The sequence below is a fragment of the Agelaius tricolor genome, unplaced genomic scaffold, assembly GCF_023055355.1.
Source record: "Agelaius tricolor isolate 1412-34295 unplaced genomic scaffold, bAgeTri1.0.p SCAF_17, whole genome shotgun sequence".
Lineage (NCBI taxonomy): Eukaryota > Metazoa > Chordata > Aves > Passeriformes > Icteridae > Agelaius > Agelaius tricolor.
In genome coordinates this window covers 19,264,649-19,290,148 of record NW_027269277.1, presented here as the reverse complement: position 1 = coordinate 19,290,148, position 25,500 = coordinate 19,264,649, and the positions used below count along the sequence as shown (strand labels likewise).

The 25,500-nt window shown below is 49.9% G+C and overlaps 1 protein-coding gene across 2 annotated transcripts; it reads left to right on the top strand.

Moving 5' to 3' along the window:
• Positions 1 to 13: 13 nt before the first annotated feature.
• ENOX2 (ecto-NOX disulfide-thiol exchanger 2) lies at positions 14 to 25,478 on the top strand. Of its 2 annotated transcripts, XM_071442829.1 has the most exons (15): positions 14 to 161; positions 7,662 to 7,799; positions 9,206 to 9,337; positions 10,891 to 11,046; positions 11,746 to 11,952; positions 12,436 to 12,669; positions 14,201 to 14,413; positions 15,891 to 15,997; positions 18,100 to 18,214; positions 18,588 to 18,769; positions 19,325 to 19,432; positions 20,227 to 20,283; positions 21,252 to 21,360; positions 21,627 to 21,712; positions 23,027 to 25,478. In XM_071442829.1, the coding sequence occupies exons 3-15, from the start codon at positions 9,241 to 9,243 to the stop codon at positions 23,156 to 23,158; spliced, it is 1,803 nt and encodes a 600-aa protein (XP_071298930.1). In that variant the 5' UTR covers positions 14 to 161; positions 7,662 to 7,799; positions 9,206 to 9,240; the 3' UTR covers positions 23,159 to 25,478. The 2 variants fall into 2 exon arrangements, with proteins under 2 accessions (XP_071298930.1, XP_071298929.1); XM_071442828.1 differs by lacking the exons at positions 14 to 161; positions 7,662 to 7,799 and having other exon boundaries at positions 9,190 to 9,337.
• The last annotated feature ends 22 nt before the right edge of the window (positions 25,479 to 25,500 follow it).

Genomic DNA, 25,500 nt, shown 5'->3' with positions numbered 1-25,500 from the left:
GCGGTCCCGCCCCACCGGGCGCCGTCACGTGTCCGTCACGGTGCGCGCGCAGCGCCCGCCCCGCTAATGGGCGCGCGCAGCGGGGGCGCGCGGGGCGGGGCGTGCGGCGGAAACGGCGGCGCGTGTGGGAGCGACCGGGCCGGGCCGGGCCGGGCCGGGCGGTGAGTGCGGGGAGCGGGGGGCGCGGGGCGCGGACCCGGGACCCTGAGTGCGGAGAGCGGGGGCGGCCCCGCCCCGCCCCGCCCCGCCCCGCCCCGGCGGGAGAGACCGAGCGGCGGGAGAGGCCGAGCTGCGGCTGGGGCCGAGCTGCGGCTGGGGCCGGTCCGCGGCTGGGGCCGAGCTGCGGCTGGGGCCGGTCCGCAGCGGGAGCAGCTGGGGCCGGAGCGCTCCTCTGCTCGGGCGTGCGGAGGGGCCGCCCTGCTCTCCGCTGCCCTCCGGGCCGCTGCCCGACCGGCCGCGGGGCTCGCTGGGCAGGAGCGGCCTCCTCCGCACCTCCGGCCCGGCCGAGCTAGCCGGGGAGTTTTGTGGAGGGCCCGAACGGCCTCGTCGGAGCCGTCGCGACTTCGGGAAGACTGGCGGGGACACCTGCAGGGCTCCGGGTCCGTTTGGGTGGTGGGGAGGCTATGTGGGAAAGTTTATTCCACGTGGGAAATGTCTGTGCCACCATTTGGGTTCAGCGGTAGTTAAAATCACTTCCAAAAGGACATTAAAATTACATCAGAAAAGATGGAGATTGTTACGGAAAAGTCTGGAGCACCCGGAGCAGCTGGGAAAGGGGCTCAGCCTGGAGAAAAGGAGCGACCTCAGGGGGGAACTTCTGGCTCTGCACAAGGCCCTGACAGGAGGAGCAGCCGGGGGGGTCGGGACCTTGTGCTATGTCGTGTTTGCTCAAGGTGAGAGGAAAGAGGCCTCAAGGTGTGCCAAGGTAGGTTCAGGTTAGGAATTAGTAACAATCGTTTCCCTACCAGAGCGGTCAGGCCTTGGAATAAATTGCTCAGCGCGGCGGCACCATCTCTGAAAGTGTTGAGGCATTTGGGGGTGTGTTTTAGGGGTTATTGTGGTGGTACTGGTGGGTCTGGGTGACCTTGAAGGTCTCTTTCAATCCCAGTGATCCTGTGAAATCGGCACAAGGAGAAATTGGCTGCATATAAAGAAACTACTCTGGTGTTCCAAGAATGAGCAGTTTACAAAAGGGGTGGAGGGGTGAAGGTGGCAGCAGCTTCCCCCGAGGTGGGATGCACCTGGCTGTGCTCTCTCTCCCCCATCCTCTGCTGGTGCCACAGCAGACGGTCCGTGGGCAGCACAGGGAGCTTTGGGGATGCTCGTGCTGGTGCCCACAGCTGCCATGGTCTGCAGCTCTCCCACAGCCCTGGACTGTAACTCTTGTATGCACATGCATGCATCTATTTGATTCCTTGAGCATTTATATTGAGCTTCTTTGGTTTATGTGCTTCTTACTCTCTTATTTTCCTCACATTTTGGTGCTATGTGCTGGTACCAGTAACGTCCATCAATGTCATGCTGCGTGGAGATGTTTTTGTTCTTTAGTGCCACGTATTTGTTACACAAACATTAATCCTTGGGTAAGCTCCTCATTAGTCTGCACTGTCCCTACCTCCCCTGTAGCTACATTAATTAGCCATTGTATTTTTCCATATTTTTCTGCAGAAAGTTGCAGCAGAGCTGTGAGACTGTGGGAAAGCATGGAGGTGACCCAGGATAGGAGTTTATCCCCCCAACTTGTGTTCCTTCTTACTCCAGCCATACTCCTCCCTGTGGGGGAAGCCAAGGGGTTGGGTTCTCTGTTTCTTCAAGGCTTATTTGAGGAATTTTGAGGATCTAATTAAAAAGGCCCTTGAGCTGAGTTGTTGAAAGCTGTGTGGGAGCTGGGGTGAGGTCAGGTTTCTGTGTTGAAGGTCATATGTTTGGAGCTTGTAGCAGGGATGAGGTTCAATCACCAAGTCATTGCAAAGATCAGGTGTTGCTACTGAGGTATTCTGTATACCTTCCAAAGATGGTGCGAGATTTCTCCCTTAATCCCCAACTTTTCTGCTGACATTATTTCAGTTCCAGCATGTCCATTCCATCCAGCTGCTCCACTCTCAGCCAGCAGTTCCTCACGCTGATGCTGGCTTTCCACGAGGCTCTCTTCCCATTAGTCCAAGCTTTTGCAGTGGGGTTTTCTGATGATCCTGACTGCTGACTCTACTGGAGGTTTTTTTTGTGTCTTCCCTTTTTTTTTTCCTCTTTTTTTTTCTTCTTCCCCCTTTTTTTCTTTCCCAGTAGCTCTGTGTAGTTAGTCCTGCATCCTTTTGCCCATCAGCTTTCTTCTCCTAGCCTTTCCAAAAGATATTTCTGAAAACAGGAGCTGTTGAGCATTGTTCAGAGGTGGCACTTGCTGGATGTTCTCTCCAGGAGTGCTGAGGGAGTCTGGAAGGACAGAAGGGGATGGGACTGAGCTGCCTGCAGCTGCCTGCTCTGCATCCTCTGGAGCACGGGCAGCTCACCCCCTGGAAATGCCAGGGTTAGAATTCCTAGATGTGTGTGCAGAGGGAGGCTGGTTTGGCAGAGCCTTGTGAGCATCCTGAAAACATTTCATGGAGTATTTAATAATTTGGCGTGGGCATGACAGGTTTCACTGTTGGGAAGCACCGAGGGCTGTGTTAGGTTGCTGCTGGTGATACACATACATGTACACACATGCTGGTAAGGAGTTTTTTTCCTTTGTTTTGGGTTACAACATTGAGTGTAGAGCACAGCTCGTACAGGACTTGGTCAAATTCCTCTGGTTTTGCTGCTGTGGCTGTATTTTTGTGAAAACTCTGCAGGTTGGTTTCCCTGACTGGGGTTGCTGACTGCTGCATTCTTAGGCACAAAGAAGGAAGGGGCTCTTTGTGTCTCTTGGCTTTACAGAGCCCTGCTATAATAATTAGCTGCCTGAAATTAATATATTTCTTTCAAATACCAGCTTCCAGAATCAAGGAAAGCGAGCAGTGTGCCTCTTACCATCAAGGATTACCAGGAATTAATCTTTCAGTGCAAAGGCCACTAATCTCGGGCATGCAAACAGGGTTTATTGAGCTGCGTGCCAGTGCTTAGAGCAGTGATGGATGAAATCCCTGGCAAATTCAGATGCTCTGGCTGTTAATTGCCTCCCCACCTGCTCATCTGCCTCCATCCCCTGCATGCTGGAATCTGCCTCTGGGTGTCAGTCCAGGAGATGGATGGTGACACGTGGAGCTGCTGGGTGCCAGCCCCGGGCCAGCTTGGGCTCTCACGCCTGGGCTCTTCTGCCTGCCCCAGGGCAGTTCTGCTGTCACTGGGTCCCAGCTTTTCTGTTGTGCTGGGAGCTGAGTGAGGGAGCTCAGCCTGGCACTCGGATTTTCAAACACAAAGCCAAGCTGGGAGCAGTGGGAGAACTGTCTGAATTCCTGCCTTACGATGAGCATCTTGCCATGTTCCTCGTGCAGTTTGCAGGTAACATGGGGGGGGGGTTCTGGGATTCCCTGCATGGCTCCTGCTGCCCTGCAGGATTATCTGGAGTTGACAGAAGTCACTGTCAAAACTGTGCTGCTCTCATCAGTGTGCCTGGCCAGCTCCTGGCTCAGACTGGTGTTTGGGAGGCTCTACCGGTGATAATTGAGCCAGGAGTACGGTAGAGGAACATGCACGAGCCCAGCAGTAGTTTTTGAACCTGGAAATTAGTTTCCAAGAGGAAATTATTGGGATCAAAATGTAACTTCAAAGCTTTGGTATCCCTCTCTTCTGCCTTCCCTGCTGGTCTCTTTTCTCTTGTGTTCTAATCGATTGCTGCAGATGTACTTTGGTGTCCTCTCAAGTTTATTTCTTGAGGGCTTAAAATGAGAACTGTGTAATCAATGGCACAGTGTATCCCAGAATCCAGTTTATTCCCAAAAACACAGGCACCCTGCTCAGATTGAGCAGTGCTTATTCCCTAAATTTGCCAATGTTGGCATAAAGTAAATCCGTATTTATAGTAAACCCTGTGTCAGCCCATTTCTGAAGTTCCCCTGATGCTCAGTAAGACAAGCCTAATATGTGTTCAGAGGAGCCCAGGGGACCCCAAAATGTCACCTGAGGAGTTGAGAGGGACCTGGGGCACCCCCAAGTGTGACCCAGTGTAGCAGATAGGGTTCCAGGACATCCCAAAATATGACCATACAAGCAACAGCCTGCACAGGCTTTTTGAGTTGAATTGAAAGGCTTTTAGGTGTGTGACAGTGTCAGAATACCTGGTAATAGTTGTCATTTGAGTTTTGGGGCAGAGGTTTATGTTTCTGCTGTTCATTAACTGGTTGAATGGCAGGAAAGCTGTTCCAGTGCCTGGGCAGAGTGAGGCTGCAGTTCGAGCTTGTTGCTCCAGAGCAGTGCCAGGCTTGTGGCAGAGCTCACGCCACCACTTAACTGAATGTTCCTGAACCCAGCAGGGAACATTTGCTCAAATCCTGAGGTGGCAGCCCTGTGGCTGCTGTGTTGTTTGTAAGTGGTCCCAGGAGTGTTTCACAGGAGCTGCACAATCCTGTGTTTTGGTTGTGATTTCCAGTGTTTTCTGTTGGTAATGGGAGTGATCTTAAAACAGCCTTTTTAGTTTGCCTCAGGGACTTTTTGGGGTTTATTTCCCCCCTGGTCATTAAAGCAAATGGCCCAGCTCTGTTAGGATTGGAAAACTGAGTCCTGTCCCGGGTCTGGCATGGGACCCAGTGAGGATGGATACTTCCCTTGATTTATGCCTGGAACATTGAGATCTTTCCTCTCTCCCCAGCCCCTTTCTGAAGCTGTGCTGTGGAAGCTGCAGCCGTATTTAGCCCCAGCACAGACCTGGATTGATCCCAGCCCAGTGGGACAGTGGGCTATGCATTGTCAGTGCTGCTTAGGCCAGTGGGAAGCTGTGGACTCTTCCCATCAGGCACAGCTCAGCACCTGTTTCCAGAGGGGAAAACCACCCACAAGGACCCGCTGTGCTGTGGGAGAGGCCTTGCTCAGAGTCGCCTTCTGCTTTCTTTCAGCATCCCCCCCCTTCTTTCCCTGATCCATTTTTCTGCTGAGGAATCTTCTAGTTTTTATTTTTAAATGTTTAGTCACTGCATTATGGCAGTGCCTCATGTCTCACTCAATTTTTAAATGGACTCTTCTGAAAATCCCTGGAGATAGGAATAGGGAGATGAAGGGCACACTGACACCTGTGCCACATACGGCTCTAGAAGTGCTGACACCAGTTCTGACACTTGCTGGAAACCCAGATTTTCTCCTCTCCCCTTACCTTCTGTGTAGCATTTCCCAGCAAATGCAGAAATCTTATTTTGGCCTTTCCAGGCTGGCTTACTACAGGAATACTGAGCAAACCCCTGTGGTTTGCTCCTGTGCTAGCGCCTTCCCTCCTGAGCAGAGCAGCATGGAATGGCCAAGGACACCTCGTTCTGGTTGGAACAAAGGACAGAGGGATGTTCCTGTTTGTGTCTCCTGGCTGTACTGGCTGAGTCTGTCAGCTTTTAACCTGCTCAGAGCCCAGAAGAGAGGATTTCCTGCAGCTTCAGCCTTCTTCTGAGCCTGTTCTCTATACCCAGTGGGGTGCGGCTGAGCTTTGGCTGCTCGCTGAGATGGTAGGAGAGAGGCAGGTGGGTCTGAAAGTTGGCTGCTATCCACAGCATTTATCCTGTGTAGGGTGGCAAATCTAACATAATGAGGGGTTTCTTACTCCAGAGTGTGTTGGGAATCTTCTCTCTGGCTTGTTTTTATTTTTGGAGGAAACTACTGCTAGAGGGCAGCAAGAAAGGTCCCTTGCTTACGGCTTCCATCACCCACTTTCCATACTGCCCTTTACTGGGACATTTGCTTTTTCTCCATCCTGGTGAAGTGAGAGCAAAGCTTTCCCAAGGTGTTTTCTGCTCGATGTTTGTTGTTAGGTTCTGGTGGATGGTAGCTGGTCCTGTTTTGGTGAGCCCTGAGGACAAGGCTCCTGTTCCAGGTCACACGGGTGCCTCCACCCAGAGCCTTCCAGCTGATCTGCTTTGCTTCTGACTGTCGACTGGCCCTGGGGACATGCTGGGACATTTGAGATTCTCATTCAAACTGGGGCTGGAAATCCTTGGAGTGAGTGGCTGCCTGTGCTCCCCAGTGGGTTGGAAAGCAATGGCTGGAGCAGTGTCTATTCAGGTGCTGGTCAGGGCCAGGTGTCTCCACAGTGTTGTCTGCAGCCAGAGCAGGGTGTCTGTCCATGCTGGTGACACCAGTGTCCGGCTGTCCCACTGCTTCTCTCCATCCTTTCCTATTGCCAAATGCAAGGAAACTCTTGTTCAATTTTGCCTTTTCTATCGCATGGATAATACCAATGTGAGCATAGAACTGCTCCTTTTCTTTTCTCCTGCTGTCTTCCCTGTGCACGACCTCTCTATTTTTAACCTGCTGCATTCAGATTTGTTTTCCTGAGCCCTCGTGACCTCCATGATATTTTGACTTTGGAATATTTAACACAGCATTGTAGGCATCCTGCATGGCCAGGCGTGACTATTGTTGTTGCCAGCTGAATAGTCCTTGTTTTTTTGGCTGCTTCTTGCATTCTCAGCTTTCAGTGGCTCAGAGAGGAGCCTGCCAGGCTCCCTGTACCCACTTGGCTATTTACAGCCAGACCCAGCAGCCATGTTTATTAAGTTCTTGGAATCCTCTGGAACAGAAATCACAACGCTGCAGAGGGGGTGGAGGACGGTTTGGTACAAATGCCTCGGCCCATCAGTACCCTGGGATGGGAATTGTCATTGTTGCTGCTCTCAATTCTGCTGATTCCCCTGGGAACACAGAGCACCTTAGAAATTGTTGTGGTTGTTTTTATCACTTTATATGGGTCCACAGAAAATATTTGTTTTTTTCTTTTTTTCCACTGTATTGGTTGTTCAGGGTGAATTTGCTGAGACAAAGATAAATCAAACTTGATATTTCAATGCTCCTTCGGCCTTGCATTCCTGCAAGTGCTGACTGTGACAGAAGGTGGAGTGAGGAACTCAATGGTCAATTCAGGGCACTGGACCCATCTCTTCAGCCTAGAGAAAAGGAGGCTCGTGGGAGACCTTGCTCTCCACAGCTTCCTGACAGGAGGGTGCAGCTGGGGTGGGTGATCTGGAGCTCTCTCCTTTTTGGGATGTGCATCCCAGAGCCCCTTCCATGTCAGTGACCAAGAGCAGCTGTGTGGCAGACTCCTTGGACAAAAATTCCAACAGCATCTCATTTTGAAGATGTTCTCAGTTGTGCCTTGTTTTTTGGTAGTAAATCACTCCAGGTGAATTCTCAACTGGTGAAACTGAAATAACTCTTAACAGTGTGTTTCTGGACTGAAGAAATAGGGAAAAATTCTGTCCTTTGAGTTTCCAGGCTTGAAATGCTGATCAGCCCAGGGAAGATGCACCCCTGGCTTACACTGTCAGGCATTTTGATTTGTGTGGGTGGTAGAATTGGTGCTGGTGAGTAATATTTTATTGTGTAACATTCAGATCAGGCAGAGCTGGGGCCAGGAGTCAGGATTCCTTCAAGGCAAAGGACAGACGGATGTGCTGCTTGTGCCCAGAACTGGGCATTTCTCTCACTACAGTGATCCAAAAGCATCACAAACCAGTTTAAGTCAAGTCCCTAAGTGTGCTTTTCTCTTTCAGGTTTAAACCAGCTGTCCTTTGACCCTGCCAGCAGTGAGTCCCTGGGGCTGGGCAGCGCTGCTGGCCCGCGGCTGTCGGACAGCCCGGCCGAGGATGGAAGTGGCCCAGGAAAGAGGAAGAGGAGCAGCATTCCCCCAGGTGAGCCAATACCAGCTCCACTGCTGCTCCCAGCTCCATTGCTGGCAGGACTCAAGGGTTCTGTGAAGAGTGGCTTGGATCCAGGGCTGTGGCTGTGCAGGGTGGGCAGGGGGAGCTGTGTGCTGCTGCAGCCCCACCGCTGTGCCTGAGCCAGGCTTAGACTGTGGGGTCTTCCCAAGGAGTATGTAGTGATAGAAGAGTGGGGAATGGCCTCCCACTGCCAGGGGGCAGGGATGGATGGGATATTGGGAGGGAATTGTTCTTTGTGAGGGTGGGGAGGCCCTGGCACAGGGCAGCTGTGGCAGCTCCATCCCTGGCATTGTCCAAGGCCAGGTTGGGTGAGGCTTGGAGCAGCCTGGGACAGTGGAAGGTGTCCCTGCCCATGGCAAGGGTTGGAATGGGATGGTTTTTCATGTCTCTTCCAACCCAGACCCTTCTGTGATTCTCTATACTTGTCCAAATAGATGTATTTTCCTAATTGAACAGAATCTCAAGATTAAAATCATGACCTTAATTAAAAGCAGGATAAGACACCTCAGGCTGAATGACTAGAGACAGTCACATTTAAGATAATGTCATAAAAACAAAGTGTTAAAAGAACTGTATGATATTGTAATGTCAGATCAAGGAGTCTTGCAAGGAAAACTTCCTAGATGCCAGCTTCAGGATTTCTCACAGAGCATTGGGAAAAAAGGGAACACAGAATAATGCCTTTGCAGATTATATTGTGGCTGAAAACTGCAATCCCACCAGTGTGATTGGGGAAATGTGCTTGTGCTATGGAGGTGGGATGTTACAGCATGGACAGAGCAGTCTGTGGGAATGAGGTGGGAACTTCCCTAGGGAGGTTCCAGGTGCAGAAGGGAAGGATGAGGCTGCACCTGTGGCAGAAGGAAGGTGATGTGCAAAGCCCTCAGCTGCAGAAAGAGAGGGTGAAATGCAGCTGTTTCCCTGGAGAGTTAAAAATCCTTGAAGGAGAATCAGGGACTTTACAGCACAGTTCAAGGATGGTTTTGATGAGCTGACAGAGCACTTCAATGGCAGTGGGAGGATCCTGCTGGGACAGCTCTCTTCAGTTCAGTGCAATCTGACAGTTTATACCTGCTGGATGTGTCCTTTGTTCCTAAATCTCTTGTGAGGAATCAGTGTCTCCTTACCTTTAATCAGTGCTCCTTCAAGGTCCCTTAGAGGTCTTAATTGCAGTGGGTGAACCATAACTGAGGTGCTTTAAGGTGTTTTCCAAGTCCCAGCTGCTCCAGAAGCACAGCACTGGTGGTTTTTTTTCTACTATCTCTTCCCTGAGAGTGGGTTTAGCTCTGGTTTTGGGTGCTGACACTGCAGAGCCTCACTGGGCAGAGCTGAGATCTGCTCTAAGCCCTTAATCACTTTTATGTTCCTCTCAACAGATGGTGGCAGAAATCTGAGCCTGGACTCCATTCTGATGGGATTGCCAATGTCCGACCCGACTGCCTGGGCCACCGCCATGAACAACCTGGGCATGGCTCCCATGGGCATGACAGGACAGCCCCTCCTGCCTGGTGAGCTGAGCCTTCACTGCTCTTTGGGAACAGCCTGTTGCACTGTGGCTGGGTAGACACCCACCATGTACACACTGAGCTGTGTTTGAAATGCATTCATGCTGCAAGTGATCTGTTTAGAGACCTGAATTGAGAAGAGATGAGAATACATGTATTTTAATGCAAATAATAATTTTGTGGGGTACCCTTAGGTATCCTGCAGTGGTGCAGGAGGAGGAGGATGCCACACAGAGGTCAGGAAACCAGTGATATCCAGGAGCATGTTACTCTAAATGGAGCTGCAGTGGTTGGTGAGGAAGATAAAGAGGAAAGCAACAGGGTAGCAAAATGGATATGGCAGAAATTAATGGAGAATTCTGCTCCAGAAATGACCACCTTGTAGTGTGAAATACATGTGCATGGCTGAGTCATCTTGTACTGGATGAAAGAGCTCCTACAGGAACAGAGCTGAGCTGTGCCTGATTTCCCAGCAGTGCAGGATGCTGGACATCAAAGTCCTGAATGGAACTGACTGTTCCAGTGCTTTGCTGCACTAAGAAGGATGTTTTCCCTGCCATAAGACCTGTCTGCTCACCTGGGGAGGGAATGTCTATGTTGGCAGACAGCACAACCTTTTCTCCTCCAGTTTGAACAGCCCCAACTCTCTCCACAGTAATAGAGTTCTCTCCTGTCCCCAAGGCCTTGTTTCACATTTGGCTTTGCTGTGGAGATGCTGTTTCCGTGTCGTTCTCCTGCTGACATTCTTCCATGAAGGAAAAATCAACACAGGCCTATCCTATGGATAAGGATATAATTCCCATGTACTCCTACATCCATGTTTTACAGTTGGAACAGGAATGTTTCTTGTCCCTTCCTCCAAAAAAGCTGGTTAGTGGCAGAGGATTGGCCTCAGATCTGTGTTTTTGCTGTGACTGTTTCAAAGTATGAGGAAATGGCAGGTTCTTAGCTGCTGCAATTGCTGCACTTGTCTGCTTGGTGAGATGATGCCCTAAGTCCCAGCACCATTTAGATTGGAAAAGACCTCCACATCGAGTCCAACCTGTCACTGATCCCCACCTTGTCAACAGCTCAGAGCACTGAGTGCCGCATAATGGATACCTCCAGGGATGGGGACTCCACTCCTTCCAATGCCTGGCAACCTTTTCCATGTACAAATTCTTCCTAATGCCCTTAAGCCTGTGTCACAACTGCCTGTGCTGCTGAACTACTTAATACAACCAAACTGGGTCAGGTTTTCAACTGTTTCCATATGTCACAGGTGTCTTTTTGTGGACAAACCTCTGGGAAGGGTTGGACATTAGATGGGAGCCAGTGTCTACAGAGGAGAGAAGGAAATAATTTATTTTAACAGAGAAAAGTTACTTGACTGTGGCAATGAGCAATGAAATAGTTTTAAAAGATTATTTCAAGGGCATAGATCTAAAGTTTGATGTTGGCATGCTGCTGATTTTCACCAGCATGCGTGGGAGTGTTCCCCGTTTGCTGTCAGAGCTCACAGTCACTGTATGACTCTACCCCCCACGCTTGACTCCCTTATTCTCTCCCCCATTTAGATTTTGATCCTGCTCTTGGAATGATGACTGGAATCCCTCCAATCAACCCCATGATGCCAGGCCTGGGGATTGTCCCACCTCCCATCCCTCCGGACATGCCGGCTGTGAAGGAGATCATCCACTGCAAGAGCTGCACTCTCTTCCCACCTAACCCACGTAACTGTCTGCTTGTGCTTTGTCTCTATAGGGTATCCCTTTGTTTATATAAACCCAGGTGTGTGTGAGAAAAGGGCCATTCCTGGGACTCACTGCTGGCAAGAGGGTGACAGAGCAACAGGAAAAGCCTGGTCTTGTCACTGTTTGCCATTTTCAGAAATAGCTTTTTCAGCTGCTAGATTGATAAAGTCTGGGGAAAAAGCCATTCCAGTCACTGAGCGTTTGAAGTCCTCATGATTTGATTCTCGTGTGCAGTGTGAGGTGTAGCTCAAGCACATAAGTCTGGAGTGTGTGCAGTTGCAGCACAAAGAATCCCCTGAGAATGTTTTTTATGTGTTATTTACATTAGGACAGTTTTTTAAGCTGATTTTGTACCACCTTCCATGATGAAGTTGGGAGCTCCTGGTGCTGCTTGTGTTCTTTGACAGCAGTTTAGTGAACCTCCTGCACTCAGGAGAGTATTTGGAGGGCTCTGGACTCCCAAGATCTTCTTTTTGCAAACATGCTGATGAATGTGCTTATTTTTATCCAGCACCTCAGCAGTGCTATGGATCCACTCTGTAAATCTGAGTGTGGCATAGCCAGGTGTGTTTTGGGAGGAAGCCAGGAAGGTGTGGTCATCTCTCAGGAGAGACGAGCAGGTGGAAGGAGCGTGTTCTGGCAACCCAAAACCTGACCTGCTCTGCTTTCTCTCTTCAGATCTTCCCCCTCCAGCCACGAGAGAGAGACCCCCAGGGTGCAAGACAGTGTTTGTTGGAGGCCTGCCGGAAAACGGGACAGAGCAGATCATCATGGAGGTGTTTGAGCAGTGTGGGGAGGTCATAGCTATCCGCAAGAGCAAGAAGAACTTCTGCCACATCCGCTTTGCTGAGGAGTTCATGGTGGACAAGGCACTTTACCTGTCTGGTGGGTGTGTTTGGCTCAGAGGGAAGCTTAAAATTTTGGGACAGAACTGTGGTGGTGTGTTATAGGCAGAACAATAGAATTGGGGCAGTTTTCTCTGATGCTGTGTCAGTTTGCCTTCTGCTGCTATTGCATTTCTGCTTAAATATACAAAAACAGCTCTTGAGAGGAAAGGCAGCGATACTTTGTCACCTGAAAATGTTTACAAAACACTGGGCTGAGGTGCAGAGTCTATTTTCATCTTACATAGATAAGTATTCAGCTAATTCTGTATATAGTGCCTAAAAAAATGGACGTTTGCTCCTAATTTGCTGACTGGTGGGCTGGACTTACTTGCTGGTTGGCTTGTCCTAGTGGGGTTTTATTTGGCTGGTTGGCTTGTCTTAGTGGGGTTTTTTTCCCTGTTAGCCAAACCCTCTGGTCTCCTTTAGCCATGGGAGCCTCAGGTAAGTCCCCTGTCCTACTGACCAGCCTCCCTCCTGCCAGGCTACCGCATCCGGCTGGGCTCCAGCACGGACAAGAAGGACACGGGGCGGCTGCACGTGGACTTTGCGCAGGCGCGGGATGACCTGTACGAGTGGGAGTGCAAGCAGCGCATGCTGGCGCGCGAGGAGCGGCACCGGCGCCGCCTGGCCGAGGAGCGCTTCCGCCCGCCCTCCCCGCCCCCCGTCGTCCACTACTCTGACCATGAGTGCAGCGTGGTGGCCGAGAAGCTTAAAGGTGAGAGGGGCTGGATGGGCAGAGCTCTGTCTTCTCCAGGGGTAAGCACACAGCAGCTCTGCTGCCATCTTCCTTCTTTTGTCAAAAACCCCCTTGGCTTGCTTTGGAAAGACAGGAGTCTGCTAAGGAAGGCAGGAGCCTCCCCTGAAATGGAGAATGTAAACCCTCCCCACCCCTCTGAACTGCTATAAATTTAAAATTAAGGGGCTCTCAGGCAAAAAATATGGGAGCAGGAAATAACAGTTCTTTAATAGGGAAGAAAAATAAAAGGATAAAATAAACAATGCAGTACACTAGAACAACACTGACAGAGTCAGAACAGAACCTGACACCCTGTGGGTCAGGGTGTTGGCAGCAGTCCCATTGGAAATGTGGCTGCAGCCCTCCTGCAGTGTCGGGGTGGTTCTGTTGGAGCAGGGGGTCCTGTAGAGAAGGATGTATTCTGCCTCTGAAGATCCAGTGGAAGAAGAGGCAGCTGCCGTTCCTCTGGGGAATCCAGTGGAGAAAGCCGTGCTGGTGTCTCAAAACCTCTGGATTCTATTTGGGTAGCAATGCTTGGCTCCTCCCTCTGGGCGGAGCACCTCACAATGGGGTGTTATAGTTCTTATCAGCTATGCTCTGACATTCAATAGTCTGTTATCAGCAGATGTCCCCTCCCGGGGGAGGAGTGATTGTGGTCACTCAAAGGGAGAGATAAGGCAAACTGCCCACTTGACAAAAGATAGCTGCCATACAGATGGTAATAGAATACATCTTGCCTTACAATCTGGAACACCCCTGCGCTTGAATCATATTTATGGAATCTCAGGATGGAGGAGACCTGAAGGCTCACCTGGCCTGACCTTTCTTGGCAGAAGCATGGTCTAGACCAGATGGCCCAACACTGCCCAGCCCAGTCTTGAAAGCCTCTGGCTACTGGGGAGTCCAGCACTTCCACAATGCTGCTGTTGTGAAAAGTTGTCTCCAGGAGTACCCGTTCCCCCTCATCCTTTCCACGTGACCCTCTTGTAAAAGAGGAGTTTCCATCTTCATAGCCCTCCCCAGGACACAGTGATGAGGTCTCTCTTAAATCTTATTTTCCCAAGGCTGAACGAACCTGTTGAGTGCAGGAAACTTGTGCAAATCAGAACTGTTCAGTACAAGTTTCTTCCACATAATTTTGGTTGGAAGGACTAATGTAAGACCTTCTTGGAAGCCTGAAATTCATGTGTGATCTGATGATTTTGGAGCTGGAGGTCATCTCCTTTTACAAAAGGTTCCATCTCAGTAGATGTGACGTTTTCCAGTAAGTTTCTAGTGCTTGTTCCTCCTCTTGCTGCACCTCAGCAGGTGATTTGCTCATCAGCTTGGTGCTGAACTTGCCTTCCTTTGTACAGCCACATGTTTAGATCCTTCCCTGCTTCCAGGAGTTGTGATGAGTCACCTGAAGGATGCTGACCTTTGAAGGAGCAGTTCAGCTCCGAGGAAAGGACCTGACAGCTGCCCAGGCCACCCCAGAGCTGTGGTGTAAAGTTGTCCTTTCTTCCTGCAGATGACACAAAGTTCTCGGAAGCCATCCAGACCTTGCTGACCTGGATAGAACGCGGGGAAGTGAACAGGAGAACTGCCAACAACTTCTACTCCATGATCCAGTCAGCCAACAGCCACATACGCAGGCTGGTCAATGAGAAGGCGGCTCACGAGAAGGAGATGGAAGAAGCTAAAGAGAAGTTCAAACTGGCTCTCTCAGGGATCCTGGTGCAGTGTGAGTAGTGTCTCCAAGCTGGATGTTGGTTGTGTGGTGTAGGGAAGACTCTTAATTTCCAGAGTCTGGAGAGGCCCCACTAAAAGGGCTTTGGGAAAAGAAGTGGCAATCGCTTCAGTGCAGCTCCGGCTGATTTGGAATCACATGGCACTAACCTGGGAAAAATCCCTTGTGGTACTTTTTACTGGAGTAAGAGTCCACATCTGGGGGAAGGAGAGAATGAATTCTGAATTTGTTTCCTCTTAATTATCGTCTTGTTATTAGTTCTGTCATCTTTTCAACCCCTCCTGTGCACAAACAAGGTAAGTTCCTGGGAATCTGGTGCCTCAGCGAAGTGTGCAGGATTTGTTCGCAAAAGGTAGGACCAGCAGAGTGCTTCCAACACCCTGTTGCAGACCCTGGGTCTTTCAAATCCCAGTACTTTGTAAGACCAGGAAATCAAGAAGAGGCATGGACTGTATTAATTCCAGGATGTGATTTGTAATCGTTTCTCAGACCATTCATTGCCTCTTACACATCCTTGCTTTAGTAAATCTGAATATTTTTACTTCATTTCAAGTACCTTCTCCACAATTGTACTAATTTTCTTTGAGCCCCTTGCCTAGCTTTTGAGCATTCTTAACTTTTGGTTTTGTATCTAGTAATTTTAGCTGTTACTTGTTTTTTTTTAATTATTATTTTCCTTCAAATTCTGTTAATGGTAAAAACTACGGGCACACGGTCCAGAGGGACTTACAATGAGCACTGCAGAGTAAGTAGTAATAGAGACTACTGTGTATCTCCACTCTCTAAAACCAAGACTGATAGCCACTCTTAGGTTACTCTAACGAGCAGGGAGATGTGTTTATTTTGTGAGAATTATGGGTACTGCATCACAAACAGAGAAAAAATCAAGTGGATATGCTCTGTGCTGTGGGTGAGCTCTCAGCCAAGGAGAAACACTTTGTGTATTCCAAATCCTCTAAATTTTCTAGAGAAGCAGGAGGAATAAATCCCAGAACACTTGATGGCTGGTGCCTTTGCTTTGGTCCTGGTCGTGTTCCTGTGGCTCACACAGGCTGTGGCACTGTCCAAAGGCCAAGTCATGGTTGTAGCTCATCACCCCATTTCAGAGGTGAGTCCTGCCCCTCTGAACTTACACTCCCAGCCAGCCTCACACAGCATATTTGGATATTTTTCAGCACCTGTGCTGCCTTTTTTTTCCACATATCCTGCCTTTTTCCCAGCTGAGAGCAGAGCCCAAGCCCCAGTTGGTCGTTGCTCTGTGAGCGTTTGGCACTGGCCTGGTGAAGCCCACAAGGCTCTTTCCAGACACTGAGCCCCCTCCCTGATGAGTGTAGCATCAACACAGTGCAGTGTTATGAGAAAAGGGGAGCCAAACCACCTGCCTGATTCCACTTTTTTACTCCTTTACTCCTCTTGTTCGCCCTCTCTGGATGCTATTCGGGCCCGATTTGCTGCTGATTTGCCACTCCAGTCGAGCAGATAGTGGCCGTGTACCATTCTGCCTCCAAACAAAAGGCTTGGGACCATTTCACGAAAGCTCAGCGTAAGAACATCAGCGTGTGGTGCAAACAAGCAGAGGTTGGTAATCTTTTCTTGTGTTAGATCCTCCAGCACGGTCTCTTGCTTGTCAGGATGTTGATGTTCAGTTTGCGCGATGCTCGCATGGATAACAACACCTTCCTTCACAGTGTGAGGTGGGAATCACTCAGGAGGCTCTTGTGGTACAGGTAATAAATTTTCTCTTGGTATTTGTGTCACCAGTAGCAATACATCGAGACCTGTCTGCTGATGGAAGTTGTGCACAATAATAGTCATAATACTGATGATAAATGTTGTTTTTTCTGCTTGTTTTAATATTAAAGCAAGAAGGATTTCTAGAGAGATTAAAAAAACCAGCAACTCTTAAGTTTTGTCAGAATCTTTTATCACATTTTATGTGATATTTCCACCTTGAGGTGTAAATAATTGCAGATGAACAGCCTGGAAAGCTTGAGGGAGGATGTTCTCATGTTTGTGTATTTATCCCGTGAAGTGACATGATGAAATGTGTGGTTTAAAAATGGTGATCAGAAAGGAACTGATGGAAGAATGCTTGTCACTCCCACTGCTCTTCCTGCAGGAGGAAGAATAGTTCTTAGTCCAGTAAGATTTTATAAAATCAGATAAGAGAGTCAGGCAGAATGTCAGAAATAAGGAAGCTAAGGTAAAGAAAGGGTGTCCATTGGAAGATGATGGGTGGGGAGATGTTTGTCCTGGGGGCTCTGATGAGATCCATGCTGCCAGCTGCCACCTTGGGGGTGCAGGGCCTTGCACTTGGCCTTGTTGAGTCTCATGAGGTTTTATCCCACTCCTCCACCCTGTCCTGTTCCCTTTGGCTGTCATTGCTTACCCCAGTGTAAATCTTCCTGTGGTTCTGGATTTGTCTGGGATATTGAGTTCCTTACCACAAACTTGGAAAGCAAGTCTATCTCAGCAAAGCCAGGAGGTGTCTTTCACCTTTAAGATTATTTAATATCCAGAGTGAATCTCAGCAAAGCTGAGAGGCTGCTGATCCATGATCACCACCAGGCCAGGGATGTGCAGGCCTGGGATTCCCGTGGGCTGGAGGTATCCTGGCCTGTGATCCCTATGGACTGGGGTGTCCAGGCCAGTGATCCTTGTGGACTGGGGTGTCCAGGCCACCTTCCTGCAAAGCTGCAGCCTGGAAAGACTCTGGATCAGGCCCATCCAGGGCCCTGGTGGTATCAAGCAGGTGGTTAATCCTCCACCATGCTTGAACACTAAATGCCCACGTTGTCCTGGGAAGTTTCCAGGTGTGATCTCCCATGAGACTGTACCTATGGGACTTTCCAGATCCCAGTGAGTCAAACCTTTGTAGCAGCTAAAAGAGGAGCCAAGGTTTCTTTTGCATCTGAGAAGCCAAGTGCTGATTCAGATTCACTCTGAGCCCAGTGCTCCCATTCTTCCCTGCCTTCTGATCACTGGCTGTGGCTGGGGTGGGAGCTCTCTCTCCAGTTGGAGCTGTCTTTTGTTCCAAGGTAAGTTCTCCCAATGGGAGGAGGCTGTGAGACCACTGGTGAAGCCTCTTTCAGGAGCACTTCAGCTGCCAGGCTCAGTCTTCTGCCATCCCCCAGCTTAGGGACTGCTCTTAAAGAAAGGTGGAAGCCACAAGATGCAGCTTCTTAATACAGATTTTGGCAGATACTTATATATTTATTAAAATGCTGCTAGTATATGGTACATTTTTAGGTGTAATTTAAAATGTCTCTTACTTCATTGTAGATATCAGATGATGGCTAAAGGATCTCTCAGCCTTTTGGGGTCACCTTGAGGAGGTCCCTGTACATGCAAAGGTGCAGTTGTAGCTTGGTTTGCTCTGTCCCAGCTCAGGTTGGGACTTTTGGCTCCAGAGAATTAGGGCTGACTCCAGTTCCTCAGGTTTGCACAGCAAGGCTGAGCTGCCTCATCACAAGAGCAGAAGGGAGATGGAAGGGTCCGTAATCCCAGTAGCTCTGACAGAGTGACTTGTGCTGGATATTGCCCTTGATCTAATAATCTGTGCCAGTTTTTAAGTCATGTCCTGGAGTTGTTTTTTGCAGACCTAGATTTCAGGAACTTTTCATTCAGCCAACCTGTTCCTTGAAATCTGTATTGAAACCTTCTCTCCTTCTGAACCCCAGGAGATCCGTAACATCCACAATGATGAGCTGATGGGCATTCGGAGAGAGGAGGAGATGGAAATGTCAGATGAAGAAATAGAAGATCCATCAGAGATGAAAGAAACAGAAGAGTCAGGTAAAATCCCTTTTTAGAGCTCATAATGTGCTTCTCTTCAGTGGTTTCTTTCTGGCAGTGGGAAGCCATTCCCCTTGTCCTGTCACTCCATCCTTTGTCCAAAGTCCCTCTCCAGCTCTCTTGAGCCCCTTTAGGCCCTGGCAGGGACTCTGAGGTCTCCCTGGGTCGTTCTCTTCTCCAGGCTGGACAGCTCCAGCTCTCCTAGCCTGGCTGCAGAGCAGAGGGGCTCCAGCCCTGTGATATCCCAAACAGCTGGAGCCATTCCTTTGTGTGCTCAGGATTTGTAACCCGAGCTGCTGAGCCCGTGTGCAGGGTGGGGAGGGCAGCCAGGGGTTCCTTGCTGTCCATGGTTTGATTGCTGTGTTGTCCCCAGCGCTGGTGTCGCAGGTGGAGGCGCTGAAGGAGGAGAACGACAGCCTGCGCTGGCAGCTGGACGCCTATCGCAACGAGGTGGAGCTGCTCAAGCAGGAGCAGGGCAAGGCCTCCAGGGATGAGGACACCACCAAGGAGCAGCAGATGAAGCTCCTCCAGCAGGCTCTGCAGGGCATGCAGAAGGTGGGCCTGGAATTTTTCATAGCTGGGGCTGTGCTGCAGGGGAAGGAGGCTGGGATGGGTGGCAGAAACACTTGGAAAAACATTTTAGCAGGATTTTAGCAGGATCCAGTCTGGCAGGGGGGAGCAACTTTGTTGTGTCCAGTGTTGCTAAAAAAAAACCCCAAAGAAAATACTGATACCAGGGATTGTGTGTGAGCTGATAAGTCCCATGGAAGCAATCCATAGTTGAAGGATTCCTTGTATGCTCTTTACTGTGATTTCCAAAGTACCAAGTCTGTCCATAACCAGCTGAGTTAAGAAATGGGAAATCCCATCCATTGGGAATGGAATTACCGTCCCATGTTTACACAACTGTGTTTTTTTCTATGCTAATAGGCAAAGGTGTTTCTAAGGTGGATCCCTCTTTTATATTTCATCTTTGTAGTGGTTCTGGATGTGATCTGTCTGGTCTTCATGGAAAAGCCCTTCTAAATTTTATGGTCTTTGAACAATAATTGGTGGAAGGCAGGTTGAGAAGGTGGAAGGCAGGTTAAGAGTTCATCGTTTCTCTTCCAGCATCTTTTGAAAGTCCAAGAGGAGTACAAAAAGAGAGAAGCTGAGTTGGAAAAAGTGAAAGAAGACAAACTTAAAATAGAAACATTACTAGAAAACCTGAAGGAGCAGGTATGTGCCATGCAGGTCCTCCTTGTGCAGTCCTCACCTTTGTGGTGAAGGATATCTGTCCTGCACTCCTGGTGAGAATGCCCAGCCCTGGTTTCGAGCAGTTGTCCTTAGAAAGTGAGGAAAAATTACTTGTCAAATTGCAGGATGTCTGTCAGGAATGGACCTGCAGTTGCTTCATGTACCTGTGAGACAATCTCAGCAACTGTATAAATAAAATAGGACTGTCACTGACCAGTGTACAGTGGTATCACAGCTGGAACGGGATTTTCTGCAGTGTGAGCTTTTAAAAGACAAGAAAAAAGGTCTCAGTTATCAGACACTGATATTTACTACTGTGGTTTAGGAGCATGTTTTGATCTGCCCTCCATAAAGCACTTTGGAACTGGAAATTTTTGTGAATGTTTTAATATTTTTATTCTTGCTGGGTTTATTCCAAACAAAAATCCATGCAGTATTCCAAACAGAAATCCATAGTGCTGTTTCTCAGGTTTGATCGCCTCTGATTTGATTGTGGATTTGACTCTACACTTGCTGGGTTCTTTCCTCTATAGCACAGATACAATTACAAAAGAAGCATGAGGCAGCACTTCCCCCTTGGCCCACAGAGCCAGATATTGGGTTTATCTCATTTTCCATCTGTAGTCCCACTTTTTTGTGCCAGGAGCTAGGGAAGATAATGCCTTTCCACTAACTAAAAATGGTTTTGTGTATTCCAGTAATAATCAGAGCAGGATCTTCAAAACAAAAATAACAGATTATCATCAGTAATCTTTCCTTTCTTTGACCATATATAGCAGAGCATGGCAGATGAAGAGGACAAGGAGGGAGATGCAGCTGACTGCCAAGGGAATGTAAGTCCAAGAGCTGCTGCTCTGGGATAGTGGAAGGTGTCCCTGGGGGTGGAACAGGGTGGGCTTTAAAGTCCCTCCCAGCCCAAGCCATCCCATGATTCTGTGATCTTCAGGAGCAGGCAGGCTGTGGGTTTGCAGTGTAGCTGCTGGGCTGCAGTCCCTGGATCAGCTTCCACAGGGGCAGAGCTGCTCTTTCTCCTCTAGAAGCAAATGTGGAAGCTCAGGCCATTTGGGCAGAGCCTCAGCCCTGTGAGCTGAGAACTGCACTGGTGTAAGAATTTGAGCAAACCCAGGGGACTGTTCAGTTCTATCTTGGTCACTGGCCTCCCTCCAGCCCATCTCACTGGTGACTGGAAGCTCTTCCCAATTATAGCTGTCCACAGCTCTCAGGCCACTGGAATTCCACATAAAACTAGGGAATAAAAGCACGTTCTGCTTTTAGTGCAGCCACCATCTTTGCATTGTTGTGTTTATGTCAGGGATAATAAATTATGCCCAATTCTGTTTTAATTCAGTACCACAAACTCAAGTCAGGGACAGTCTGATCCTAAGCCCTGTGCAGCCCCATGGCACTTTATTAATCCCATTTGTGTCAGTGTGGGCATTTGGAAAATAAACCTCTGCAGCTTAATCAGTCATGGCAAGGCCATGGTCTGGTTTGTATTTTGTTGTTTAAAGCAAGGCCCTTGTGGAGCAGATGTCATGGCAGGGAGCAGGGCTGGTGCAGGGTGTGTGGTGGCATCTGCTGAACTTTGTGACTTTTTCATCTCACTTGGTGGATGACACCCAGCACCATGGACACAGCTGTGCTTTGCTGGGAGCATTTTTGAAAATAAACTTCAGATACAGCAGTGATGGATGCAGTGACTCAGAAAACCAGGAAAACACCCCTGCATGCTCTGTGGAGCCTGCCCAAGCCAGTCCCTGGTGTGCCAGGTTGTCTGGAACGTGTCCTGTGGCTTTTGTAGGAGAGCAGCACGTCCAGAGTTTGTGCCTGCAGCCAGGAGAAAGAATGTCCAGTGGAGAAGACCTTGAGCAACAGCCCTGTGAAATCTGAACGAGAAGTTCTCTTAGTTGGTGAGTTCTGCTGGCTCCTCGGTGGTGATTCCAGAGACCTGAGCTAGGGGGACCTGCTTCAAGGTGACCTTGCACTCCTCCTGCCCACCTCTGGCTCTTTTGCTTATCCCAAGGGAGGTGGGAGTCCTGGAACTGAGGAAAACCTTGAGCTTTGCTGGGGTCAGGGTGTGGCCTCGTGACCCCTGGCTGCCTGCAGGGGCACAGGGCTGGTGGTCCCAGCTGGCTTTTGTCTCGTGACAATGACCTTTGTGGTGTTCCTTCCCCAGGGATAATTTCAACATTTCTCCACGTGCATCCTTTTGGAGCCAGCATTGAATACATCTGCTCCTACCTGCAGCGCCTGGACAGCAAGGTGGGTGTGGGACAGCCTGGGCTGGACAGCGAGGCCTGAGCTCTACTCCCTGCAGAAATCTGCTGGAAGAGAATGGGGGATGGGGTGAATTTCAGGATGATAGGATGGTTTGTGTTGGGAGGGACCTCAAAGCCCATCCAGTTCCATGCCCTGGCAGGGACACTTGCACTATTCCAGGTTGCCCAAAGCAGCCCAGCTTTGGGGTTCACCACTAACTACACCCCCAAGCAGTCCCATGTCCTGCTGGCTTTGTGCTCCTTTTTGGAGTAAATGGGAGCAACTGTGCAAAGACTTCTGGAAGGAATTACATCTTATTCTTTTAGGAAGGAATTACATCTCATTGTCCTCTATCCTGGTCTCCAGCTGTCTTCCTTAAAGAGCCCCAGGGACAGGAGGCCTCACAGTCATGGGAATTCTGTCTTTGGATTGGAACTTATCCAGCTGCTTGTGTATATAAATGAGTGTTTAGTTTACCCTTTCCTAAGAAAACATGGCTCCCTGGGCTTGCTCACGCCAGCCTTATAAAGACAGAGTTAATAATTTTATCTCCTCATTCTAGCTTGGAATTTGTCTATGGGGCCACCAGCTGCCTTTATTTTGGTTTGGAACTCCTATAGAACTGCCATCATAGCACTCAGCTGCTTTCTGGACTTCCTCTTTGGTATCCATAGTGCAGAGAAGGGCTTCTGGGAGCTTCTGCTTGGGAGAACCCCTGTGGAGAGCCCACCCTTTATTTAACCTGTGCTGTGGCATCAGTCTCCTCATGTTCACTCACACTTAGGGCTATTTCCATTGTCCTTTATGTTCCTTCTGAGCTCTTCTGTCTCCTCCTTGACTCTTGCAGGAGTTCAGATTAGTTTGGGATGTTATTTTTAACCCTGAGTAGATCTTTGGGCCTGAGGTGAGGCAGAGGAGGGGGAGTACTTGGAAGTACGACCTGATTTCTTGAAGCTGCCAAGAGGAAAGGAAGGGGAATATCTTTCCGCTGTTCCCTATCCATCATTCTCACTAAGATGATCAGCAGAGAGCACAAAAATTAAGATCTAAGGTGGTTTGGAGCCATGTAAGAGCCCTTCAGAAGGGCTTTTGCCTGTAGCCCTGAGCATGGCTTGGCACGACCTTTGGCGCACCTCCTTCTGTGCAGTGGTGCAACCCCAGTCTTAGCTCTTGTCACAGCTCCTGGTGTCCCAGCATCATCCCCAGGAGTTCAGGGAAAGCCTGGACGAGCCATGTAACTGTTTGAGTTTGAATTATCAGCAGCCACCAGGGCTTCCATCCTTCCCTTTCAGTGCTGTTTTCCTTGTGTTCCCCCAGATCTGCACGGCAGAGGTGGAAGTGCTCATGACACGACTGCAGAACACGTTCCGGCAGGAGCTGAGCGGGGTTGGGGCCAGCCTGGAGAAGAGGTGGAAGTTTTGTGGCTTTGATGGGTTGAAAATGACTTGAGCTTTGACTTAACGCTGGAAACAGTGGGATATGGATGCTGAGAAAGCCTGGGATGCTCCTTCCTCTGTTCCTGATGATTCCCTCACACCACGGCCTCGGGGTACAAAGTGTAAAAGTGAAACCAAGTCCAGAGCAGCACATGAAGAACTTCCAAGTTCTGTAGCTGCTTTGATCAGTTATTTGTTATTGGGCAAGTGCTGTTCAATATATTTGGGGAAAAAAGCTCCTGCCTGACCCTTTGAAGCACAGCGTGTTGACTGTGTGTTCTGCCAATGTTGTATGTGCTTGTGTGCCCAAATTCCTCCTCCTCAACCTTCCTTCTGCTAGGAACAGCCACAGACTGTCCTGAAGCAACAACAAAGGGGCATCTTCCGGTTTCTAGATCACCAAAAGGGGAAAAAAAGGCATTTTTTAGATATTTCTATTAGTAAAAGCCAAGGTATGTTTAAAGAGAAGATTTAGATGTGTCAAGGGCCTCTGAGCCAAGGAATTGTTTCTTCTTTTGCTGTTCTCTTTGTTAGCAGTTAAGCTGAGGTGTTGGGGCTGAGGGGGATTCTGGCAGTGCCACTCATGCTTTGGGTCAGTGTACAGAATCTTCTACATGGGAAGGGTGTTTAATTTTCTGGGGATGTGGGTGGAGAAGAGCGACATCAGCCTGACTTTTGGTGATTTTTACGACTCAGTTCCTTCACCTACTTTGCTTCGGAGACCAAGCTCAAGCAGCACAGACTCCTCTGCTCCTGATCCTTCCCAGCCCTGTTCTTCATGTTCCTAGTGCATGCCATGCTCTTGCCCAGCTGTGCAGAGGTGCAGGGTAGCACAGCTCAGCCCATCCCAGCCTGCCTGGAGCCCTCTGGATCCTCCTGCCCACAGCAGCCTCACGTTCCCAGCCTGGCGTCACCTGCAGAGCTCTCAGTCACCCCGTGCAGTGTTCCTGTTCTAGACATCCCAATGTGCTCCCAGCACGGCAGCTGGCACAGTTCCAGCCCCTCCTCTTTGTTCCCCATGCCCCAGGTGTCGGTGCCCTTCACTTGGGCTATTAATCCCACCTAACTTTGGGGGAGAAGCCCCAGTTCATATGTTCCTGTTCTCAGGTATTTCCCAAATGTGTGACACATCCCCAGCCCTGGTGTCATCCTGCTGGGTGCTTCTCCACCCTGTGCCATGGCCAAGGTAGTGCCCAGGTGAGTACAGGGACATTTCTGGTGTGTTCTGTGTACCTGGCACAGAGACCTGATGGTGTGTGAACCAATTCCTCATCCAAAACCCCAAAATTCCACTGGTGAAGCCAGGCTTGGAGCCAGCTATTGACCTGCTGGCTCTGTTTGTCCCCTCACCATTCCCTGTAGTAGGAAGGACAGAGGAGAGCACTTCCTGTGCTCCTGCTCCCTTTCCCACTCACCCCAAGGCTCTGAGGTCTCTCCAGATCCCTTGTATTTCTTCCTGCACCTTCATCCTCCAGCCCCAGTGAATCATCCTCCTTGTTGTTGTTCCCACTGGCAGAGCCTGGCACCAGTTCTCCCCAGGCACTGGGTGAGCCAGGGTGGTCACAGAGCAGACACCCCTGCTGTGCTAGGTGGGAATGTGGCACCTGTGCCACCTGTCCCTTGGGGTCAGCCAGGTGGAGAGAGAGCAGGGTGGTGTGTACTCAGTGAGAGCGCTCCTTGGGAAAATCAAGGAAGAAACTTGAGGAGTCAGGACAGTTGCAGAGCCCTGAGAGCAGCCATGGCTGGAGCACCCGGAGGCAGGGAAGGGGTGGTGGGGTCGGTGGGGATGGGGCTGGGCTCCCCAGTGTGGCAGCTCCTGCAGCACAAGGACCGGCTGGGTCCCAGCCTCTGTTGGCTGCAGGATGGGAGCTGGGATGGGGCCAGGGCACCGTGGGCAGCCAGAGCCACCTCCTGGGGGTCTGAGGGGGCTGGGGCTGTTGGAGAGACCGGGCAGGTTGTTCCATGGGGCAGCAGAAGGGAGAGGAGCCAGGACCTGTGGGGCAATGGCTGGTGCTGTGGAAGTGATTCAGGGCTAGAGCACCCCAGGGTCCTGCTGCTTCCCTGTCCCAGGGCCTTTCCAGAGAGGCTGAGGTTTCTCCCAGGAGAAATCTATCCTGCAGATGGGCTGCTGATGTGACACCCAGGGATGGGTGACTGAGATCTTCCCTTGGGACCAGGCTGTTCCCACGTAGGCTGTTGCTCTCCTTGCTCCCAACACTGAGCGCTTGCCACACTGGGAGCAGATAAAAACCCTTTTAAAAAATGCTCTGACTAGTTGTGTCCCTGCAGATGAATGCTGTATTTTTAAGGAATAAACATTTTTTATGGGCAAATCTTGGGCCTGCTGCTTTCTTT

Bases quoted from the DNA above. Each gene is read 5' to 3' on its own strand.
- ENOX2 (XM_071442828.1), top strand. From the start codon at position 9,190: ATGTTCCTCTCAACAGATGGTGGCAGAAATCTGAGCCTGGACTCCATT. The intron at 11,953-12,435 runs GTGGGTGTGTTT...CCCTCCTGCCAG, and splicing joins CAAGGCACTTTACCTGTCTG to GCTACCGCATCCGGCTGGGC. The intron at 14,414-15,890 runs GTGAGTAGTGTC...TTGCCACTCCAG, and splicing joins CTCAGGGATCCTGGTGCAGT to TCGAGCAGATAGTGGCCGTG.